The sequence below is a fragment of the Cyprinus carpio genome, chromosome A1 (genome assembly GCF_018340385.1).
Source record: "Cyprinus carpio isolate SPL01 chromosome A1, ASM1834038v1, whole genome shotgun sequence".
In the NCBI taxonomy this organism is placed as follows: Eukaryota; Metazoa; Chordata; class Actinopteri; order Cypriniformes; family Cyprinidae; genus Cyprinus; species Cyprinus carpio.
In genome coordinates, this window is record NC_056572.1 from 27,542,487 (window position 1) to 27,565,174 (window position 22,688).

Sequence of the window (22,688 nt, forward strand, 5' to 3'; positions counted from 1 at the left end):
AGCTGTGACTCTCTGAAATTACGCAGAGTTTTGATTGCATTGAAGACCAGAGATTCACTGGGGACTGGAGATGAGGAGTTGAACACCAGCTTGCTTGTGACCACTGCTGAACCAGATCTGCATATATGACCATTTTGTTGTAATTTATATTAATTTTCTTGCAATAAAATCATGACTTCTGCATTTTTTAATTTTTATTAAAATAGAAAAACAAAATTACATGAGGTTTGGAGTAGTAACAGAAACACTGGTTGTTGTTTCTGGACACACTGTTGTAGTGGGTTGGTAGACGTAGCTCATTGAGGAAGCTGACTGGTTGTATGACATCTCCATCCTGGAAGCTGTATTCCATCCTGCCTGGCCATCAATCTGGTTTGAAGTGCTACTACAAGACAAACAATAGATATTTGTTAGGTACTTTAATCCACATCTTGAAAAAGTTTTCTTTTATTTTTTTTTTTTATTACTAATCCTAATTTTTTTTTTTAACTTTACGTAGCTTCAATGAGCTAAAATAAGAGGACACATGAAGTAAAGACTGTGAAGCGAGTTCGCATCTTACGTGAAGTTGGAGGACTTTGGTTGTAAAGTTGGACTTCCAGGTTCATTCAGAAGAGTGTTTCAGCTGCAAGAGAAAAATCAAACCATTCATCAGTTTCTCGTAAAGACTTGCAATTGAACCCTAAGATGTATAACACTGTTCATTTTTGAAGTTTACCGCATTATGATGGTATCCTGCGCTTTCTGGTTGGTGTTGCCTCTAGACACAGGGTCCTCTGGCATGCTGATGTTAATCACGTTAAATGTAAAGACCACAGCATAGGAGGTTTCTGAGATTTCTGAGGATGGAAATCTGTTTGGATGGAAAAAGCCTAATTATACATCATTGTTGGACTCAATCTCGTTTCAAAACTTTCCAAGTGAAATGATGACACTTACTCTCATAGGTGACATTCACCACCTTCACCGATTCATTGAGCTGTGACTCTCTGGAATTACGCAGAGTTTTGATTGAGTGAGGACCAGAGATTCACTGGGGACTGGAGATGAGGAGTTGAACACCAGCTTGCTTGTGACCACTGCTGAACCAGATCTGTAAATATAAAAACTTTGTTTATTGAACATCCAATTTTTGCAATAAAATTCCTTCTCTAATTTTGATTGTTGTCAGAATAGAAAACCAACACTTACATGAGGTTTGAAGGAGTCAGAGAGAAACCAAATTGTTGTTGTTTCGGGAAACACTGTTGTAGTGGTTGGTAGACGTAGCTCATTGAGGAAGCTGACTGGTTGTATGACATCTCCATCCTGGAAGGTGTATTTCATCCTGCCATCAATCTGGTTTGAAGTGCTTCTACAAGAAGACAAACAATAGATATCTTGTTAGGGACTTTAATCCACATCTTGAAAAAGTTTTTTTTTTTGTTTTTTTAATTCTACATATATATATATATATATATAATATATATATATATATATATTTAATTTACTTAGCTTCAATAAGCTAAATGTGAGGACACATGAAATAAAGATTGTGATGTGAGTTTGCATCTTACGTGAAGTTTGAGGAATTGGGTTGTAAAGTTGGATTTCCAGGTTCATTAAGAAGAGTGTTCAGCTGCAGGGGAAAAATCAAACCATTCATCAGTTTCTCCTGAAGACTGCCACTGAACCTAAGATGTATTACACTGTTCATTTTTGAAGTTTACCGCATTATTGATAGTATCCTGCACTTTCTGGTTGGTGTTGCCTCTAGACACAGGGTCCTCTGGCATGCTGATGTTAATCACGTCAAAGGTAAAGACCACAGCATAGGAGGTTTCTGAGATCTCTGTTTGGATGGAAATGGTAATTTTAAGAATTTCCAAAGCCTGTAATACATCATTGTTTGACTCAATCTCATTTCAGAACTTTCCAAGTGAAAATGATGACACTTACTCTCATAGGTGACATTCACCACCTTCACCAATTCATTGAGCTGTGACTCTCTGGAATTACGCAGAGTTTTGATTGCATTGAGGACTAGAGATTCACTGGGGACTGGAGATGAGGAGTTGAACACCAGCTTGCTTGTGACCACTGCTGAACCAGATCTGCATATATGACCATTTTTGTTTAATTTACATTAATTTTCTTGCAATAAAATCATGACTTCTGCATTTTTTAATTTTATTAAAATAGAAAAACAAAATTTACATGAGGTTTGGAGTAGTAACAGAAACACTGGTTGTTGTTTCTGGAAACACTGTTGTAGTGGTTGGTAGACGTAGCTCATTGAGGAAGCTGACTGGTTGTATGACATCTCCATCCTGGAAGCTGTATTCCATCCTGCCATCAATCTGGTTTGAAATGCTTCTACAAGACAAACAATAGATATTTGTTAGGTACTTTAATCCACATCTTGAAAAAGTTTTTCTTTTATTTTTATTTTTTATTACTAATCCTAATTTTTTTTTTAACTTTACGTAGCTTCAATGAGCTAAAATAAGAGGACACATGAAGTAAAGACTGTGAAGTGAGTTTGCATCTTACATGAAGTTGGAGGACTTTGGTTGTAAAGTTGGACTTCCAGGTTCATTCAGAAGAGTGTTTAGCTGCAGGAGAAAAATCAAACCATTCATCAGTTTCTCGTAAAGACTGGAATTGAACCTAAGATGTATTACACCGTTCATTTTTGAAGTTTACCGCATTATTGATGGTATCCTGCACTTTCTGGTTGGTGTTGCCTCTAGACACAGGGTCCTCTGGCATGCTGATGTTAATCACGTTAAATGTAAAGACCACAGCATAGGAGGTTTCTGAGATTTCTGTTTGGATGGAAATGGTAATTTTACATCATTGTTGGACTCAATCTCGTTTCAAAACTTTCCAAGTGAAAATGATGACACTTACTCTCATAGGTGACATTCACCACCTTCACCGATTCATTGAGCTGTGACTCTCTTGAATTACGCAGAGTTTTGATTGAATTGAGGACCAGAGATTCACTGGGGACTGGAGATGAGGAGTTGAACACCAGCTTGCTTGTGACCACTGCTGAACCAGATCTGTAAATATAAAAACTTTGTTTAATGAACATCCAATTTTTGCAATAAAATTCCTTCTCTAATTTTGATTGTTGTCAAAATAGAAAACCAACACTTACATGAGGTTTGAAGGAGTCAGAGAGAAACCAAATGTTGTTTCGGGAAACACTGTTGTAGTGGTTGGTAGACGTAGCTCATTGAGGAAGCTGACTGGTTGTATGACATCTCCATCCTGGAAGGTGTATTCCATCCTGCCATCAATCTGGTTTGAAGTGCTTCTACAAGACAAACAATAGATATTTGTTAAGGACTTTAATCCACATCTTGAAAAAGTTTTTTTTTTTTGTTTTTTTATTACAAATCCTATTTTTTTTTTGTAACTTTACGTAGCTTCAATGAGCTAAAATAAGAGGACACATGAAGTAAAGACTGTGAAGCGAGTTCGCATCTTACGTGAAGTTGGAGGACTTTGGTTGTAAAGTTGGACTTCCAGGTTCATTCAGAAGAGTGTTCAGCTGCAGGAGAAAAATCAAACCATTCATCAGTTTCTCTGTGAAGACTGCAATTGAACCTAAGATGTATAACACTGTTCATTTTTGAAGTTTACCGCATTATTGATAGTATCCTGCACTTTCTGGTTGGTGTTGCCTCTAGACACAGGGTCCTGTGGCATGCTGATGTTAATCACGTTAAATGTAAAGACCACAGCATAGGAGGTTTCTGAGATTTCTGTTTGGATGGAAATGGTAATTTTAAGAATTTCAAAAGCCTGTTATACATCATTGTTGGACTCAATCTCGTTTCAAAACTTTCCAAGTGAAAATTATGACACTTACTCTCATAGGTGACATTCACCACCTTCACCGATTCATTGAGCTGTGACTCTCTGGAATTACGCAGAGTTTTGATTGCATTGAGGACCAGAGATTCACTGGGAACTGGGGATGAGGAGTTGAACACCAGCTTGCTTGTGACCACTGCTGAACCAGATCTGTAAATATAAAAACTTTGTTTAATGAACATCCAATTTTTGCAATAAAATTCCTTCTCCAATTTTGATTGTTGTCAAAATAGAAAACCAAAATTTACATGAGGTTGGGAGCAGTAAAAGAAACACTGGTTGTTGTTTCTGGAAACACTGTTGTAGTGGTTGGTAGACGTAGCTCATTGAGGAAGCTGACTGGTTGTATGACATCTCCATCCTGGAAGCTGTATTCCATCCTGCCATCAATCTGGTTTGAAGTGCTACTAGAAGACAAGCAAGAGATATCTGTGAGGGACTTTAATCTACATCTTGAAAAAGTTTATTTTTATTTGTATTTATTAATTCTACATATATATATATATATATATATATATATATATATATATATATATATATATATATATATATATATATATATATATATATATATATATTTAATTTACTTAGCTTCAATAAGCTAAAATGTGAGGACACATGAAATAAAGATTGTGACATGAGTTTGCATCTTACGTGAAGTTGGAGGAATTTGGTTGTAAAGTTGGACTTCCAGGTTCATTCAGAAGAGTGTTCAGCTGCAGGAGAAAAATCAAACCATTCATCAGTTTCTCCTGAAGACTGCCACTGAACCTAAGATGTATTACACTGTTCATTTTTGAAATTTACCGCATTATTGATGGTATCCTGCACTTTCTGGTTGGTGTTGCCTCTAGACACAGGGTCCTCTGGCATGCTGATGTTAATCACGTTAAATGTAAAGACCACAGCATAGGAGGTTTCTGAGATCTCTGTTTGGATGGAAATGGTAATTTTAAGAATTTCCAAAGCCTGTTATACATCATTGTTGGACTCAATCTCGTTTCAAAACTTTCCAAGTGAAAATGATGACACTTACTCTCATAGGTGACATTCACCACCTTCACCGATTCATTGAGCTGTGACTCTCTGGAATTACGCAGAGTTTTGATTGCATTGAGGACCAGAGATTCACTGGGAACTGTAGATGAGGCGTTGAACACCAGCTTGCTTGTGACCACTGCTGAACCAGATCTGCATATATGACCATTTTTGTTTAATTTACATTAATTTTCTTGCAATAAAATCATGACTTCTGCATTTTTTAATTTTCTTAAAATAGAAAACCAAAATTTACATGAGTTTGGGAGTAGTAACAGAAACACTGGTTGTTGCTTCCGGAAACACTGTTGTAGTGGTTGGTAGACGTAGCTCATTGAGGAAGCTGACTGGTTGTATGACATCTCCATCCTGGAAGCTGTATTCCATCCTGCCATCAATCTGGTTTGAAGTGCTTCTACAAGACAAACAATAGATATTTGTTAGGTACTTTAATCCACATATAGAAAAAGTTTTTTTTTTTTTTTTTTTTTTATTACTAATCCTAACTTTTCTTTTTTGTAACTTCACATAGCTTCAATGAGCTAAAATGAGAGGACACATGAAGTAAAGACTGTGAAGTGAGTTTGCATCTTACGTGAAGTTGGAGGACTTTGGTTGTAAAGTTGGATTTCCAGGTTCATTCAGAAGAGTGTTCAGCTGCAAGAGAAAAATCAAACCATTCATCAGTTTCTCGTAAAGACTGGAATTGACCCCAAGATGTATTACACTGTTCATTTTTGAAGTTTACCGCATTATTGATGGTATCCTGCACTTTCTGGTTGGTGTTGCCTCTAGACACAGGGTCCTCTGGCATGCTGATGTTAATCACGTTAAATGTAAAGACCACAGCATAGGAGGTTTCTGAGATTTCTGTTTGGATGGAAATGGTAATTTTAAGAATTTCCAAAGCCTGTTATACATCATTGTTGGACTCAATCTCTTTTCAAAACTTTCCTAGTGAAAATGATGACACTTACTCTCATAGGTGACATTCACCACCTTCACCGATTCATTGAGCTGTGACTCTCTGGAATTACGCAGAGTTTTGATTGCACTGAGGACCAGAGATTCACTGGGGACTGGAGATGAGGAGTTGAACACCAGCTTGCTTGTGACCACTGCTGAACCAGATCTGTAAATATAAAAACTTTGTTTATTGAACATCCAATTTTTGCAATAAAACTTCCTTCTCTAATTTTGATTGTTGTCAAAATAGAAAACCAACTTTACATGAGGTTTGAAGTAGTAACAGAAACACTGGTTGTTGTTTCTGGAAACACTGTTGTAGTGGTTGGTAGACGTAGCTCATTGAGGAAGCTGACTGGTTGTATGACATCTCCATCCTGGAAGGTGTATTCCATCCTGCCATCAATCTGGTTTGAAGTGCTACTACAAGACAAACAATAGATATTTCTTAAGGACTTTAATCCACATCTTGAAAAAGTTTTCTTTTCTTTTTTTTTTTAACATTATCTAGCTTAAATAAGCTAAAATGTGAGGACACATGAAATAAAGATTGTGATGTGAGTTCACATCTTACGTGAAGTTTGATGACTTGGGTTGTAAATTTGGACTTCCAGGTTCATTCAGAAGAGTGCTCAGCTGCAGGGGAAAAATAAAACCATTCATCAATTTCTCATGAAGACTGGCGTTGAACCTAAGATGTATTACACTGTTCATTTTTTAAATTTACCGCATTATTGATGGTATCCTGCACTTTCTGGTTGGTGTTGCTTCTAGACACAGGGTCCTCTGGCATGCTGATGTTAATCACGTTAAATGTAAAGACCACAGCATAGGAGGTTTCTGAGATTTCTGTTTGGATGGAAATGGTAATTTTAAGAATTTCCAAAACCTGTAATACATCATTGTTTGACTCCATTTTCACTTGGAAAGTTTTGAAATGAGATTATGACACTTACTCTCATAGGTGACATTCACCACCTTCACCGATTCATTGAGCTGTGACTCTCTGGAATTACGCAGAGTTTTGATTGCATTGAGGACAAGAGATTCACTGGGGACTGGAGATGAGGAGTTGAACACCAGCTTGCTTGTGACCACTGCTGAACCAGATCTGCATATATGACCATTTTTGTTTAATTTACATTATTTTCTTGCAATAAAATCATGACTTCTGCATTTTTTAATTTTATTAAAATAGAAAACCAAAATTTACATGAGGTTGGGAGCAGTAACAGAAACACTGGTTGTTGTTTCGGGAAACACTGTTGTAGTGGTTGATAGACGTAGCTCATTGAGGAAGCTGACTGGTTGTATGACATCTCCGTCCTGGAAGGTGTATTCCATCCTGCCATCAATCTGGTTTGAAGTGCTTCTACAAGACAAACAATAGATATTTGTTAAGGACTTTAATCCACATCTTGAAAAAGTTTTTTTTTAATTTTTTTTATTACTAATCCTAATTTTTTTTTGTAACTTTACGTAGCTTCAATGAGCTAAAATAAGAGGACACATGAAGTAAAGACTGTGAAGCGAGTTCGCATCTTACGTGAAGTTGGAGGACTTTGGTTGTAAAGTTGGACTTCCAGGTTCATTCAGAAGAGTGTTCAGCTGCAGGAGAAAAATCAAACCATTCATCAGTTTCTCGTAAAGACTGGAATTGAACCTAAGATGTATTACACTGTTCATTGTTGAAGTTTACCGCATTATTGATGGTATCCTGCACTTTCTGGTTGGTGTTGCCTCTAGACACAGGGTCCTCTGGCATGCTGATGTTAATCACGTTCAATGTAAAGACCACAGCATAGGAGGTTTCTGAGATTTCTGTTTGGATGGAAATGGTAATTTTAAGAATTTCCAAAGCCTGTAATACATCATTGTTAGCCTCAATCTCATTTCAGAACTTTCCAAGTGAAAATGATGACACTTACTCTCATAGGTGACATTCACCACCTTCACCGATTCATTGAGCTTTGACTCTCTGGAATTACGCAGAGTTTTGATTGCATTGAGGACCAGAGATTCACTGGGGACTGGAGATGAGGAGTTGAACACCAGCTTGCTTGTGACCACTGCTGAACCAGATCTGTAAATATAAAAACTTTGTTTAATGAACATCCAATTTTTGCAATAAAATTCCTTCTCTAATTTTGATTGTTGTCAAAATAGAAAACCAAAATTTACATGAGGTTTGAAGTAGTAACAGAAACACTGGTTGTTGTTTCTGGAAACACTGTTGTAGTGGTTGGTAGACGTAGCTCATTGAGGAAGCTGACTGGTTGTATGACATCTCCATCCTGGAAGGTGTATTCCATCCTGCCATCAATCTGGTTTGAAGTGCTACTACAAGACAAAAAATAGATATTTGTTAGGTACTTTAATCCAAATCTTGAAAAAGTTTTTTATTTATTTTTTTAATTAATACTAATTTTTTTTTTTTTGTAACTTTACGTAGCTTCAATGAGCTAAAATGAGAGGACACATGAAGTAAAGACTGTGAAGCGAGTTCGCATCTTACGTGAAGTTGGAGGACTTTGGTTGTAAAGTTGGACTTCCAGGTTCATTCAGAAGAGTATTCAGCTGCAGAAGAAAAATCAAACCATTCATCAATTTCTTGTGAAAACTGGAATTGAACCTAAGATGTATTACGCTTCATTTTTGAAGTTTACCGCATTATTGATGGTATCCTGCACTTTCTGGTTGGTGTTGTCTCTAGACTTAGGTTCCTCTGGCATGGTGATGTTAATCACGTTAAATGTAAAGACCACAGCATAGGAGGTTTCTGAGATTTCTGTTTGGATGAAAATGCTAATTTTAAGAATTTCCAAAACCTGTAATACATCATTGTTTGACTCAATCTCATTTCAAAACTTTCCAAGTGAAAATGATGACACTTACTCTCATAGGTGACATTCACCACCTTCACCGATTCATTGAGCTGTGACTCTCTGGAATTACGCAGAGTTTTGATTGCACTGAGGACCAGAGATTCACTGGGAACTGGAGATGAGGTGTTGAACACCAGCTTGCTTGTGACCACTGCTGAACCAGATCTGTAAATATAAACGCTTTTGTTTAATGTACATCAAATGTTTGCAATAAAATTACTTCACTTTTGATTCTTCTCAAAATAGAAAACCAACACTTACATGAGTTTGGAAGGAGTCACAGAGAAAAAAAATGTTGTTTCCGGAAACAATGTTGTAGTGGTCCGTAAATGTAGCATATTTAGGAAGCTGACTGGTTGTATGACATCTCCATCCTGGAAGTTGTATTCCATCCTGCCTTCAATCAGACTTGAATTGCTCCTGCAGAACAAACAAAATATATATTTTTAAGGACTTCAACCCATATTGCAACATAATTCATGAAAATTACACAGCTAATAATAAAAATAAATGTTGTGGATAACTTTGAGAAGCTAAAATGTATGGAGACCAAGTGAAGATTGCAATGTCAATTTGCATCTTACGTGAAGTTGGAGGTCTTGGGTTGTAAAGTTAGACTGCCAGGTTCATTCAGAAGAGTGTTCAGCTGCAGGAGAAAAATCAAATCATTCATCAGTTTCTGATGAAGATTTACAATGGACATAAAGTTTGTTAATGGGTTAATGCTAATTTCTTACCGCATTATTGATGACATCTTGTACTTGAACATAACTGTTGTTTCTTAGATCAGGTTCCTCTGGCATGCTGATATTACTCAGACTAAAGTCGAAGATGACGACATAGGAGGTTTCTGAGATTTCTGTTTGGAAAGAAATACCCATTTACAATCAGTTAAATGCTGACATGTGATGCTGTTTGAAACTTTCATGTTTTAAAGTTGTTGTTTTTTTTTTCATTTAAAATTATAAAACTTACTCTGATAAGTAAAATTTACAATCTTCAGTGATCCATTGAGTTGGGACTGTCTAGATTCCAGAAGAGTACTGATAGCACCTAGGACCAAATTTTCATTGGGCACTGACGACAAGGATGAGAATACCAATATGGTTGTGACTGTTGCTGCACCAGTCACATTTGTTGACAATGTTTTGGGTATGTTTGAAGTTTCTGGTTGCAAACTTGAAGTACTTTGAAGTGTTGCAGATGCATCTCCTTTTGTTGCATTGTTTAGAGGTGTAGTATTGCTAGAAAGTGTTTCAGCTGGTGTTGTTTTGATTGATGATTGACGTGGAATTGTAGATGCTGGGGATGTTGATGCATTTGTGTTTGAAACTGATGTTATTGGAGCTATTGGAAATTCTGCTGCACTGGTGAGACCTGTATTAATTCCAGTTGTAGTTGTTGATGCAGTTGTAGTTTCTGAATCCATGTTTGGGCTTGAAGTTGTTTTGGTTGAAAGTGCAAGTGTGGCTGGAGCAGAAGATGTGTTGGTAAAAGCTATAGTTGTTCTTAAAAGATCTCCTGTTGTTACTTGAAATGCAGTTGTTGTTTGAGCTGCAGTTGAACTTGGAATAGTGGCTGTTGTTGTGCGTGGAGCTGTAGTTGAGATATCAGCTGGAATTGTAGTGGTGGGAAGAACAGTCATGGTTGTAATGGGTGTAGTTGGGGTTCTTGGAGGTTCAGTTGTTTTTATTGGAGTTAAAGTTGGGGATATAGTTACATGTGATGATGAGATAGGCATAATTGTTACAGCAATAGTTATGGTCTCCGGAGACACAGTTGTGATAACTGGAGGTGCATTTGTTGTGGTAAGGAGTCCTGCTTGGCTTAGAGCTGGAGCTGTATTAGTGAAAGCAATAGTTGTGGTTGATAGAGGTGCAGTTGTTATTTGGAATGCAGTTGTTGTTGCCGCTGTAGGTGTGTTTGTGCCTGGAATTGAAGTTGAGGTTTGAGATGGATTTTCTGTTGTGGGATAGTTATTCGTAGAAGAGGAAGCTGTAATGGTGGATGTTGCAGGTGCAGGAGTACTTTCTGAAGTTGTAGACATTGTTGGTGAAGTAAGAGTTGAGGTTTCAGTAGTTGTGGCTGGGGTTAAACTTGATGTAGTAGTTGAATATTCCATCATTCCAGCAGGTGAAGTTATACTTTTTGAAGTTGTGTTCGGACCTTTTGATGTTGTACTTGCAGCCTTAGGTGTGGTTTGATCTGATGTAGAAGTGGAAGGAATGATTGTGGTGGTGGAAGCTGTAGTTGTGGTTGTTGCAAGAGAAGCTGCTGTTGTCATTGTTGAAGCTACAGTGGTAGTTGTGGAGGCTGTAGTTATCGATGTGGTTGGTGCAGTTGTGGTTTCTGAAGTCATTTTGGTGATTGTGAGTGTTTCAGTAGTTGCAGGTGCAAGTGGCATTGTGGTTTGAGCTGTTGTTGCACTTGGAGCTTCAGATGACATTGGAGCTGATGTCATAGAGGAAGGTACATTTATAGATGAGGAAGCTGTAGTTACTGATGTTGTTACAGGTGCAGATGTTTCTGAAGATGTAGCCATTGTTGTTGAAATTACAGCTGTTGATGTTGTTGGATAATTAGTTGCTGTACCTCGAGATTCAGATGAGATTGGAGATGATGATGTAGTAGTAGAGTGCACTATCGCAGCTGAGGAAGCTGTAGATGTTGAAGATGCAGTTGTAATTTCGGAAGCTGTAGTCACAGTAGTGGATGGCCCCACTGTGGTGATGGAAGCTGCAGTTGTGCTTGCTGCAGGTGTAGTTGTACTTTCTGATGCTGTAGGCATTGTTGTAGACGTAAGAGTTGTTGCTTCTGAAGTCACAACAGTGGATGTGAGAGCTCCAGTAGATGTGGTTGCAAGTAGCAATGTGGTTTGAGCTGTTGTTGCACTTGGAGCTTCAGATGACATTGGAGCTGATATCATAGAGGAAGGTACAGTTGTAGGTGAGGAAGCTGTAGTTACTGATGTTGTTACAGGTGCAGTTGTTTCTGAAGATGTAGGCATTGTTGTTGAGGTGAGAGTTGTGGATTCTGAAGTTACAGCTGTTGATGTTGTTGGAGTGTTCTTTGCTGTAAATATAGTTGATGAAGCCGTAGTCATAGCTTCTGCCGTTGTACTCTCTGAAGTTGTAGGCACCACTGTTGAAATGATAGGTGTGGTTTCTGTTCTCACAACCGTGATTGTGGGAATATCAGTTTTTGAGGATGCTGTAGTTACTGATGTTACAGTTGCAGTAGATTCTGAAGATGTAGGCTTAGCTGTTGAAGTAAGAGTTATGGATTCAGTACTCACAACTGTGGTTGTGGGAATTTCAGTAGTTGAGGATGCTGCAGTTACTGATGTTGTTAGAGGTGTAGTTGTTTCTGAAGATGTAGCCATAACTGTTGAAGTAGGAGCTGTAGATACAGAAGTTACAGATGTTGATGTTGTTGGATTGTTCGTTTTTGTAGGTGTGGTTGATGAAGCTGTAGTCATGGTTTCAGCTGTTGTACTCTTCAAAGTTGTGGGCAACACTGTTGAAGTAATAGGTGTGGTTTCTGTACTCACAGCTGTGGTTGTGGAAATTTTGATAGTTGAGGATGCTTTAGTTACTGAAGTTGTTACAGGTGCAGTTGTTTCTGAAGATGTAGGCAATGTTGTTGAAGTGAGAGTTGAGGATTCTGAAGTTACAACTATTGATGTTGTTGGATTGTTTGTTGTTGCAGGTGTGGATGATGAAGCTGTAGTCGTGGTTTCTGCTGTTGTACTCTCTGAAGTTGTGGGCACCACTGTTGAAGTAATAGGTGTGGTTTCTTTACTCACAACTGTGCTTGTGGGAATTTCAGTAGTTGAGGATGCTGTAGTTAATGATGTTTTTACAGGAGCTGTTGTTTCTGAAGATGTAGGCAATGTTGTTGAAGTGAGAGTTGTGGATTCTGAAGTTACAACTATTGATGTTGTTGGATTGTTTGTTTGTTGCAGGTGTGGATGATGAAGCTGTAGTCGTCGTGGTTTCTAGTGTTGTACTTTCTGAAGTTGAATGCACCACTGTTGAAGTAATAGGTGTGGATTCTGTACTCACAACTGTGGTTGTGGGAATTTCAGTAGTTGAGGATGCTGTAGTTATTGAAGTTGTTACAGGTGCAGTTGTTTCTGAAGATGTAGGCACTGTTTTTGAAGTTAAAGTTGTGGATTCTGAAGTTACAACTTTTGATGTTGGATTGTTTGTTGTTGTAGAAATCGTTGATGAAGCTGTAGTCGTGGTTTCTGCTGTTGTACTCTCTGAAGTTGTGGGCACCACTGTTGAAGTAATAGGTGTGGGTTTCTTTACTCACAACTGTGGTTGTGGGAATTTCAGTAGTTGAGGATGCTGTAGTTACTGATGTTTTTACAGGTGCAGTTGTTTCTGAAGATGTAGGCACTGTTTTTGAAGTTAAAGTTGTGGATTCTGAAGTTACAAATGTTGATGTTGTTGGATTGTTTGTTGTAAGTGTGGTTGATGAAGCTGTAGATGTGGTTTCTGCTGTTGTACTCTCTGAAGTTGTGGGCACCACTGTTGAAGTAATAGGTGTGGTTTCTGTACTCATAACTGTGGTTGTGAGAATTTCTGTAGTTGAGGATGCTTTAGTTACTGAAGTTGTTACAGGTGCAGTTGTTTCTGAAGATGTAGGCAATGTTGTTGAAGTGAGAGTTGAGGATTCTGAAGGTATAACTGTTGATGTTGTTGGATTGTTTGTTGTTGCAGGTGTGGATGATGAAGCTGTAGTCGTGGTTTCTAGTGTTGTACTTTCTGAAGTTGAATGCACCACTGTTGAAGTAATAGGTGTGGATTCTGTACTCACAACTGTGGTTGTGGGAATTTCAGTAGTTGAGGATGCTGTCATTACTGAAGTTGTTACAGGAGCAGTTGTTTCTGAAGATGTAGGCATTGTTGTTGAGGTGAGAGTTGTGGATCCTGAAGTTACAGCTTTTGATGTTGGATTGTTTGTTGTTGTAGAAATCGTTGATGAAGCTGTAGTCGTAGTTTCTGCTGTTGAACTCCCTGAAGTTGTAGGCACCACTGTTGAAGTAGTATTCTGTATTTTTTTTACTCACAACTGTGCTTGTGGGAATTTCAGTAGTTGAGGATGCTGTAGTTACTGATGTTTTTACAGGTGCAGTTGTTTCTGAAGATGTAGGCACTGTTTTTGAAGTTAAAGTTGTGGATTCTGAAGTTACAAAATGTTGATGTTGTTGGATTGTTTGTTGTAGGTGTGGTTGATGAAGCTGTAGATGTGGTTTCTGCTGTTGTACTCTCTGAAGTTGTGGGCACCACTGTTGAAGTTATAGGTGTGGTTTCTGTACTCATAACTGTGGTTGTGAGAATTTCTGTAGTTGAGGATGCTTTAGTTACTGAAGTTGTTACAGGTGCAGTTGTTTCTGAAGATGTAGGCATTGTTGTTGAGGTGAGAGTTGTGGATTCTGAAGTTACAGCTGTTGATGTTGTTGATTTGTTTGTTGTTGCAGGTGTGGATGATGAAGCTGTAGTCGTGGTTTCTAGTGTTGTACCTTCTGAAGTTGTATGCACCACTGTTGAAGTAATAGGTGGTTTTTTTCTGTACTCACAACTGTAGTTGTAGTAATTTCAGTAGTTGAGGATGCTGTAGTTACTGAAGTTGTTACAGGTGCAGTTGTTTCTGAAGATGCAGGCACTGTTGTTGAAGTGAGAGCTGTGGATGCTGAAGTTACAGCTTTTGATGTTGGATTGTTTGTTGTTGTAGAAATTGTTGATGAAGCTGTAGTCGTGGTTTCTGCTGTTGTACTCTCTGAAGTTGTAGGCACCACTGTTGAAGTAATAGGTGTGGTTTCTTTACTCACAACTGTGGTTGTGGGAATTTCAGAAGTTAAGGATGCTGTAGTTACTGATGTTTTTACAGGTGCAGTTGTTTCTGAAGATGTAGGCAATGTTGTTGAAGTGAGAGTTGTGGATTCTGAAGGTACAACTGTTGATGTTGTTGGATTGTTTGTTGTTGCAGGTGTGGATGATGAAGCTGTAGTCGTGGTTTCTAGTGTTGTACTCTCTGAAGTTGAATGCACCACTGTTGAAGTAATAGGTGTGGTTTCTGTACTCATAACTGTGGTTGTGAGAATTTCTGTAGTTGAGGATGCTTTAGTTACTGAAGTTGTTACAGGTGCAGATGTTTCTGAAGATGTAGGGGCAGTTGTTGAAGTGAAAGTTGTGGATTCTGAAGTTACAGCTGTTGATGTTGGATTGTTTGTTGTTGTAGAAATCGTTGATGAAGCTGTAGTCGTGGTTTCTGCTGTTGTACTCTCTGAAGTTGTGGGCACCACTGTTGAAGTAATAGGTGTGGTTTCTTTACTCACAACTGTGCTTGTGGGAATTTCAGAAGTTGAGGATGCTGTAGTTACTGATGTTTTTACAGGTGCAGTTGTTTCTGAAGATGTAGGCACTGTTTTTGAAGTTAAAGTTGTGGATTCTGAAGTTACAACTTTTGATGTTGTTGGATTGTTTGTTGTTTTTGTGGTTTTTTGAAGCTTTAGTAGATGTTTTGTTTCTGCTGTTGTACTCTCTGAAGTTGTGGGCACCACTGTTGAAGTAATATGTGTGGTTTCTGTACTCATAACTGTGGCTGTGAGAATTTCAGTAGTTGAGGATGCTTTAGTTACTGAAGTTGTTACAGGTGCAGTTGTTTCTGAAGATGTAGGGGCAGTTGTTGAAGTGAAAGTTGTGGATTCTGAAGGTACAACTGTTGATGTTGTTGGAATGTTTGTTGTTGTAGGTGTGGTTGATGAAGCTGTAGTCGTGGTTTCTGGTGTTGTACTCTCTGAAGTTGAATGCACCACTGTTGAAGTAATAGGTGTGGTTTCTGTACTCATAACTGTGGTTGTGGGAATTTCAGCAGTTGAGGATGCTGTAGTTACTAAAATTGTTACAGGTGCAGTTGTTTCTAAGGATGTAGGCACTATTGTTGAAGTGAGAGTTGAGGATTCTGAAGTTACAGGTTTTGATGTTGGATTGATTGTTGTTGTAGATATCGTTGATGAAACAGTAGTCATGGTTTCTGCTGTTGTACTCTTTGAAGTAGTGGGCACCGCTGTTGAAATAATTGGTGTGGTTTCTGTACTCAAAGCAGTGGTTGTCTGAATTTCAGTAGTTGAGGATGCTGTCATTACTGAAGTTGTTACAGGAGCTGTTGTTTCTGAAGATGTAGGCAATGTTGTTGAAGTGAGAGTTGTGGATTCTGAAGTTACAACTATTGATGTTGGATTATTTGTTGTCGTAGATATCGCTGATGAAGCTGTAGTCATGGTTTCTGCTGTTGTACTCTCTGAAGTTGTGGGCACCACTGTTGAAGTAATAGGTGTGGTTTCTGTACTCATAGCTGTGGCTGTGGGAATTTTAATAGTTGAGGATGCTTTAGTTACTGAAGTTGTTACAGGTGTAGTTGTTTCTGAAGATGTAGGCACTGTTGTTGAAGTAATAGTTATGTATTCAGAAGTTACAGCTGCTGATTTTGGATTGATTGTTGTTGTAAGAGTGGTTGATGAAGCTGTAGTCGTGGTTTCTGGTGTTGTACTTTCTGAAGTTGTAGGCACTGTTGTTGAAGTGATAGTTGTGTATTCAGAAGTTACAGCTGTTGATGTTGGATTGTTTGTTGTTGAAAGTGTGGTTGATGAAGCTGTATTCGTGGGTTCTGCTGTGGTACTCTCTGAAGTTGTGGGCACCACTGTTGAAGTAATAGATGTGGCTTCTGAACTCAGAACTGCGCTTGTGGGAATTTCAGTAGTTGAGGATGCTGTAATTACTGATGTTGTTACAGTTGCAGTTTTTTCTATAGATGTAGGTACTGTTCTTGAAGTTAGAGTTGTAGATTCTGAAGTTACAAATGTTGATGTTGTTGGATTGTTCATTGTTGTTGGTGTGGTTGATGAAGCTGTAGTCATGGTTTCTGCTGTTGTACTCTCTGAAGTTGTAGGCACCACTGTTGAAGTAACAGATGTGGTTCTGAACTCACAGCTGTGCTTGTAGGAATTTCAGAAGTTGAGGATGCTGTAGTTACTGACGTTGTTTTTTTTGTTGTTTTTTGTTTCTATAGATTTGTTTGTCAATGTTGTTGAAGTGAGAGTTGTGGATTCAGAAGTTGCAGCTATTGATCTTGTTGGATTGTTTGTTGTTGTAGGAGTGGTTGATGAAGCTGTAGTCGTGGTTTCTACTGTTGTACTCTCTGAAGTTGTAGGCACCACTGTTGAAGTAATAGATGTGGATTCTGAACTCACAACTGTGGTTGTGGGAATTTCAGTACTTGAGGATGCTGTAGTTACTGATGTTTGTATTGTTGTGCATTTGTTTCTATAGATGTAGGCAATTCTGTTGAACTTAGAGTTGAGGATTCTGAAGGTACAGCTGTTGTTGTTGTTGGAGTGATTTGTTGTTGTAGGTGTGGTTGATGAAGCTGTAGTCGTGGTTTCTGCTGTTGAACTCTCTGAAGTTGTAGGCACCACTGTTGAAGTAGTAGATGTGGATTCTGTACTCACAACTGTGGTTGTGGGAATTTCAGTAGTTGAGGATGCTGTAGTTATAACTGTTGAAGTAAGAGTTGTAGATTCTGAAGCTACAGCTGTTGTTGTTGTTGGATTGTTTGTTGTTGAAGGAGTGGTTGATGAAGCTGTAGTCGTGGTTTCTACTGTTGTACTCTCTGAAGTTGTAGGCACCACTGCTGAAGTAGTAGATGTGGATTCTGTACTCACAACTGTGGTTGTGGGAATTTCAGTAGTTGAGGATGCTGTAGTTATAAATGTTGAAGTAAGAGTTGTAGACAGATGTTGATTTTTTTGTTGATGTTGTTGGATTGTTTGTTGTTGTAGGAGTGGTTGATGAAGCTGTTGTCGTGGTTTTTTTTTGTTGAACTCTCTGAAGTTGTAGGCACCACTGTTGAAGTAGTAGATGTGGATTCTGTACTCACAACTGTGGTTGTGGGAATTTCAGTAGTTGAGGATGCTGTAGTTACTGATTTTGTTAGAGGTGTAGTTGTTTCTGAAGATGTAGCTATAACTGTTGAAGTAGGAGTTGTAGATTCAGAAGTTACAAATGTTGATGTTGTTGGATTGTTCGTTTTTGTAGAAATGGTTGATGAAGCTGTAGTCGTGGTTTCTCCGGTTGTACTCTCTGAAGTTGTAGGCACCACTGTTGAAGTAATGGATCTTGTTTCTGAACTCACAACTGTGGTTGTGGGAATTTCAGTACTTGAGTATGCTGTAGTTACTGATGTTGTTACAGGTGTAGTTGTTTCTTTAGATGTAGGCAATGTCGTTGAAATGAGAGTTGTGGGTTCTGAAGTTACAGCTTTTGATGTTGTTGGAGCATTTGTTGTTGTAGGAGTGGTTGATGTGATGTGTGCTGTAGTTGTAGTTGTTTGTTTGTGTTGGTGGTTCTTGTTTTGTTGTACTCTCTGAAGTTGTTGGCATTTGTTTTTGAAGTAGTAGATGTGGATTCTGTACTCACAACTGTGGTTGTGGGAATTTCAGTAGTTGAGGATGTTGTAGTTATAATTGGTGAAGTAAGAGTTGTAGATTCAGAAGTTTTTTTTTGTTGTTGTTGTTGGATTGTTTTTTTTTGTTGTAGGTGTGGTTGATGAAGCTGTTTTTCGTGGTTTCTTGATGTTGTTTTCTCTGAAGTTGTAGGCAGCACTGTTGAAGTAATAGTGTGGTTTCTGTGTTCACAACTGTGGTTGTGGGAATTTCAGTAGTTGAGGGGTGCCGTTTGTTACTGAAGTTGTTAAAGGTGCAGTTTGTTTTTTGAAGATGTAGGTGCTGTCATTGAAGTTTTTGGTTGTGTTTTTTTTGAAGTTACAGATGTTGATGTTGTTGTTTTGTTGGTTGTTTTTTGTTGTTGTAGGGTTTTTTGTAATTGGTTGATGAAGCTGTAGTCGTGTTTTTCTTTTGTTGTACTCTTTGAAGTTGTTTGGCATCACTGTTTTGAAGTTTGTGTTTTTAGGGATTCTGTACTCACACTGTTGTTGTTTTTGGAATTTCAGTAGTTTGAGGATGCTGTAGTTACTGATGTTGTTAGAGGTGTAGTGTTGTTTTTTTTGAAGATGTAGGTATAACTGTTGAGTAAGAGTTGTAGATTGTCAGAAGTTACAGATTTTTTGTTGTTGGATTGTTCGTTGTTGTTGGTGTGGTTGATGAAACTGTGTTCGTGGTTTCTGCAGTTGAACTCTCTGAAGTTGTAGCCACCACTGTTGAAGAAACAGATGTGGTTTCTAAACTCACAACTGTGGTTGTGGGATTTTCAGTAGTTGAGGATGCTGTAGATACTGATGTTGTTACAGGTGCAGTTGTTTTTATAGATGTAGGCAATGTTGTTGAAGTGAGAGTTGTGGATTCTGAAGTTGCAACTGTTGATGTTGTTGGATTGTTTGTTGTTGTAGGAGTGGTTGATGAAGCTGTAGTCGTGGTTTCTACTGTTGTACTCTCTGAAGTTGTAGGCACCACTGTTGAAGTAATAGATGTGGTTTCTAAACTCACCACTGTGGTTGTGGGAATTTCAGTAGTTGAGGATGCTGTAGTTACTGATGTTGTTAGAGGTGTGAGTTTATTTCTGAAGATGTAGGTATAATTGTTTGTTGAGACTTGTAGATTCAGAAGTTACAGATGTTGATGTTTGTTGGGTGTTCGTTTGTTGTTGGTGTGGTTGATGAAACTGTAGTCGTGGTTTCTGCTGTTGTACTCTCTGAAGTTGTAGGCACAACTGTTGAAGAAACAGATGTGGTTTCTGAACACTTTTTTGTTGGTTTGTGGGAATTTCAGTAGTTGAGGATGCTGTAGTTACTGATGTTGTTACAGGTGCAGTTGTTTCTATAGATGTAGGCACTGTTGTTGAAGTGAGAGTTGTGGATTCTGAAGTTGCAGCTGTTGATGTTGTTGGATTGTTTGTTGTTGTAGGAATGGTTGATGAAGCTGTAATCGTGGTTTCTGCTGTTGTACTCTCTGAAGTTGTAGGCAGCACTGTTGAAGTAATAGATGTGGTTTTTTTTGTACTCACAACTGTGGTTGTGGGAATGTCAGTAGTTGAGAGTGCTGTAGTTACTGAAGTTGTTAAAGGTGCAGTTGTTTCTGAAGATGTAGGTGCTGTCATTGAAGTGAGAGTTGTGGATTCTGAAGTTACAACTATTGATGTTGTTGGATTGTTTGTTGTAGATCTAGTTGATGTAGCTGTAGTCATGGTTTCTACTGTAGTACTGTCTGAAGTTCTGGGCACCACTGTTGAAGTAGTAGATGTGGATTCTGTACCAGCAATTGTGGTTGTGGGAATTTCAGTTGTTGAGGATGCTGTAGTTACTGATGTTGTTAGAGGTGTAGTTGTTTCTGAAGATGTAGGTATAACTGTTGAAGTAAGAGTTGTAGATTCAGAAGTTACAGATGTTGATGTTGTTGGATTGTTCGTTGTTGTTGGTGTGGTTGATGAAACTGTATTCGTGGTTTCTGCAGTTGAACTCTCTGAAGTTGTAGCCACAACTGTTGAAGAAACAGATGTGGTTTCTGAACTTACAACTGTGGTTGTGGGAATTTCACTAGTTGAGGATGCTGTAGTTACTGATGTTGTTACAGGTGCAGTTGTTTCTATAGATGTAGCCACTGTTGATGAAGTGAGAACTGTAGATTCTGAAGTTGCAGCTGTTGATGTTGTTGGATTGTTTGTTGTAGGTGTGGTTGATGAAGCTGTAGATGTGGTTTCTGCTGTTGTACTCTCTGAAGTTGTATGCACCACTGTTGAAGAAATAGAGATGTGGTTTCTAAACTCACCACTGTGGTTTTTGGAATTTCAGTAGTTGAGGATGCTGTAGTTACTGATGTTGTTAGAGGTGTAGTTGTTTCTGAAGATGTGTAGTTATAATTGGTGAAGTAAGAGTTGTAGATTCAGAAGTTACAGATGTTGATGTTGTTGGATTGTTCGTTGTTGTTGGTGTGGTTGATGAAACTGTAGTCGTGGTTTCTGCTGTTGTACTCTCTGAAGTTGTAGGCACAACTGTTGAAGAAACAGATGTGGTTTCTGAACTTACAACTGTGGTTGTGGGAATTTCAGTAGTTGAGGATGCTGTAGTTACTGATGTTGTTACAGGTGCAGTTGTTTTTATAGATGTAGGCAATGTTGTTGAAGTGATAGTTGTGTATTCAGAAGTTACAGCTGTTGATGTTGGATTGTTTGTTGTTGAAGGTGTGGTTGATGAAGCTGTAGTCGTAGTTTCTGCTGTTGTACTCCCTGAAGTTGTAGGCACCACTGTTGAAGTAATAGATGTGGTTTCTGTACTCACAACTGTGGTTGTCGGAATTTCAGTAGTTGAGGATGCTGTAGTTACTGAAGTTGTTAAAGGTGCAGTTGTTTCTGAAGATGTAGGCGCTGTCGTTGAAATGAGAGTTGTGGATTCTGAAGTTACAGCTGTTGATGTTGTTGGATTGTTTGTTTTTGTAGAAATGGTTGATGAAGCTGTAGTCATGCTTTCTACTGTTGTACTCTCTGAAGTTGTAGGCATCACTGTTGAAGTAATAGATGTGGTTTCTGTACTCACAACTGTGGTTATGGGAATTTCAGTAGTTGAGGATGCTGTAGTTACTGATGTTGTTAGAGGTGTAGTTGTTTCTGAAGATGTAGGTGTAACTGTTGAAGTAAGAGTTGTAGATTCAGAAGTTACAGATGTTGATGTTGTTGGATTGTTCAGTGTTGTAGGTGTGGTTGATGAAGCTGTAGTCGTGGTTTCTGCTGTTGTACTCTCTGAAGTTGTAGGCACCACTGTTGAAGTAATAGATTTGGTTTCTGTACTCACAACTGTGGTTGTGGGAATTTCAGTAGTTGAGGATGCTGTAGTTTCTGAAGTTGTTAAAGGTGCAGGTGTTTCTGAAGATGTAGGCGCTGTCGTTGAAGTGAGAGTTGTGGATTCTGAAGTTACAGCTGTTGATGTTGTTGGATTGTTTGTTGTTGTAGGAGTGGTTGATGAAGCTGTAGTCGTGGATTGTACTGTTGTACTCTCTGAAGTTGTAGGCACCATTGTTGAAGTAGTAGATGTGGATTCAGTATTCACAACAGTAGTTGTGGGAATTTCAGTAGTTGAGGAGGCTGTAATTACTGATGTTGTTAGAGGTGTAGTTGTTTCTGAAGATGTAAGTATAACTGTTGAAGTAAGAGTTGTAGTTTCTGAAGTTACAGCCGTTGATGTTGTTGGATCGTTTGTTGTTGTAGGAGTGGTTGATGAAGCTGTAGTCATGGTTTCTACTGTTGTACTCTCTGAAGTTGTCGGCACCACTGTTGAAGTAATAGATGTTGTTTCTAAACTCACAACTGTGGTTGTGGGATTTTCAGTAGTTGAGGATGCTGTAGTTACTGATGTTGTTAGAGGTGTAGTTGTTTCTGAAGATGTAGGCTTAGCTGTTGAAGTAAGAGTTATGGATTCAGAAGTTACAGCTCTTAATGTTGCGGGATCGTTTATTGTTGTAGATGTAGCTGATGAAGCAGTAGTCTTGGTTTCTGCTGTTGTACTCTCTGCAGTTGCAGGCACCACTGTTGAAGTAATGGATGTAGTTTCTGTACTCACAACTGTGGTTGTGGGAATTTCAGTAGTTGAGGATACTGTAGTTCCTGATGTTGCTACAAGTGCAGTTGTTTCTATAGATGTAGGGCCTGTCGTTGAAGTGAGAGTTGTGGATTCTGAAGTTACAGCTGTTGATGTTGTTAGAGCGTTTGTTGTTGTAGGAGTGGTTGATGAAGCTGTAGTCGTGGTTTCTACTGTTGTACTCTCTGAAGTTGTATGCACCACTGTTGAAGTAATAGATGTGGTTTCTGTACTCACAACTGTGGTTGTGGGAATTTCAGTAGTTGAGGATGCTGTAGTTACTGATGTTGTTAGAGGTGTAGTTGTTTCTGAAGATGTAGGTATAACTGTTGAAGTAAGAGT

The 22,688-nt window shown here is 38.5% G+C and overlaps 1 protein-coding gene across 1 annotated transcript in view; it reads right to left on the reverse strand.

Annotated features, from left to right (window-relative positions):
* Positions 1-1,673: 1,673 nt before the first annotated feature.
* LOC109074317 (mucin-5AC-like) overlaps positions 1,674-22,688 on the reverse strand; it is a 74,707-nt gene continuing 53,692 nt past the window's right edge. The window contains exons 3-35 of the mRNA XM_042758899.1: positions 9,494-9,615; positions 9,341-9,402; positions 9,018-9,176; positions 8,767-8,921; positions 8,538-8,659; positions 8,387-8,448; positions 8,053-8,211; positions 7,800-7,954; positions 7,571-7,692; positions 7,418-7,479; positions 7,085-7,243; positions 6,828-6,982; positions 6,599-6,720; positions 6,446-6,507; positions 6,136-6,294; positions 5,883-6,037; positions 5,654-5,775; positions 5,501-5,562; positions 5,162-5,320; positions 4,904-5,058; positions 4,675-4,796; positions 4,522-4,583; positions 4,116-4,274; positions 3,863-4,017; positions 3,634-3,755; positions 3,480-3,541; positions 3,146-3,304; positions 2,893-3,047; positions 2,686-2,807; positions 2,533-2,594; positions 2,197-2,355; positions 1,939-2,093; positions 1,674-1,831 (exon numbers count right to left, since the gene is read on the reverse strand). Coding sequence (XP_042614833.1) covers positions 1,674-1,831; positions 1,939-2,093; positions 2,197-2,355; positions 2,533-2,594; positions 2,686-2,807; positions 2,893-3,047; positions 3,146-3,304; positions 3,480-3,541; positions 3,634-3,755; positions 3,863-4,017; positions 4,116-4,274; positions 4,522-4,583; positions 4,675-4,796; positions 4,904-5,058; positions 5,162-5,320; positions 5,501-5,562; positions 5,654-5,775; positions 5,883-6,037; positions 6,136-6,294; positions 6,446-6,507; positions 6,599-6,720; positions 6,828-6,982; positions 7,085-7,243; positions 7,418-7,479; positions 7,571-7,692; positions 7,800-7,954; positions 8,053-8,211; positions 8,387-8,448; positions 8,538-8,659; positions 8,767-8,921; positions 9,018-9,176; positions 9,341-9,402; positions 9,494-9,559 — 4,086 coding nt within the window. The 5' untranslated portion in view covers positions 9,560-9,615. The remainder of the gene's footprint in view (positions 1,832-1,938; positions 2,094-2,196; positions 2,356-2,532; positions 2,595-2,685; positions 2,808-2,892; positions 3,048-3,145; positions 3,305-3,479; positions 3,542-3,633; positions 3,756-3,862; positions 4,018-4,115; positions 4,275-4,521; positions 4,584-4,674; positions 4,797-4,903; positions 5,059-5,161; positions 5,321-5,500; positions 5,563-5,653; positions 5,776-5,882; positions 6,038-6,135; positions 6,295-6,445; positions 6,508-6,598; positions 6,721-6,827; positions 6,983-7,084; positions 7,244-7,417; positions 7,480-7,570; positions 7,693-7,799; positions 7,955-8,052; positions 8,212-8,386; positions 8,449-8,537; positions 8,660-8,766; positions 8,922-9,017; positions 9,177-9,340; positions 9,403-9,493; positions 9,616-22,688) is intronic.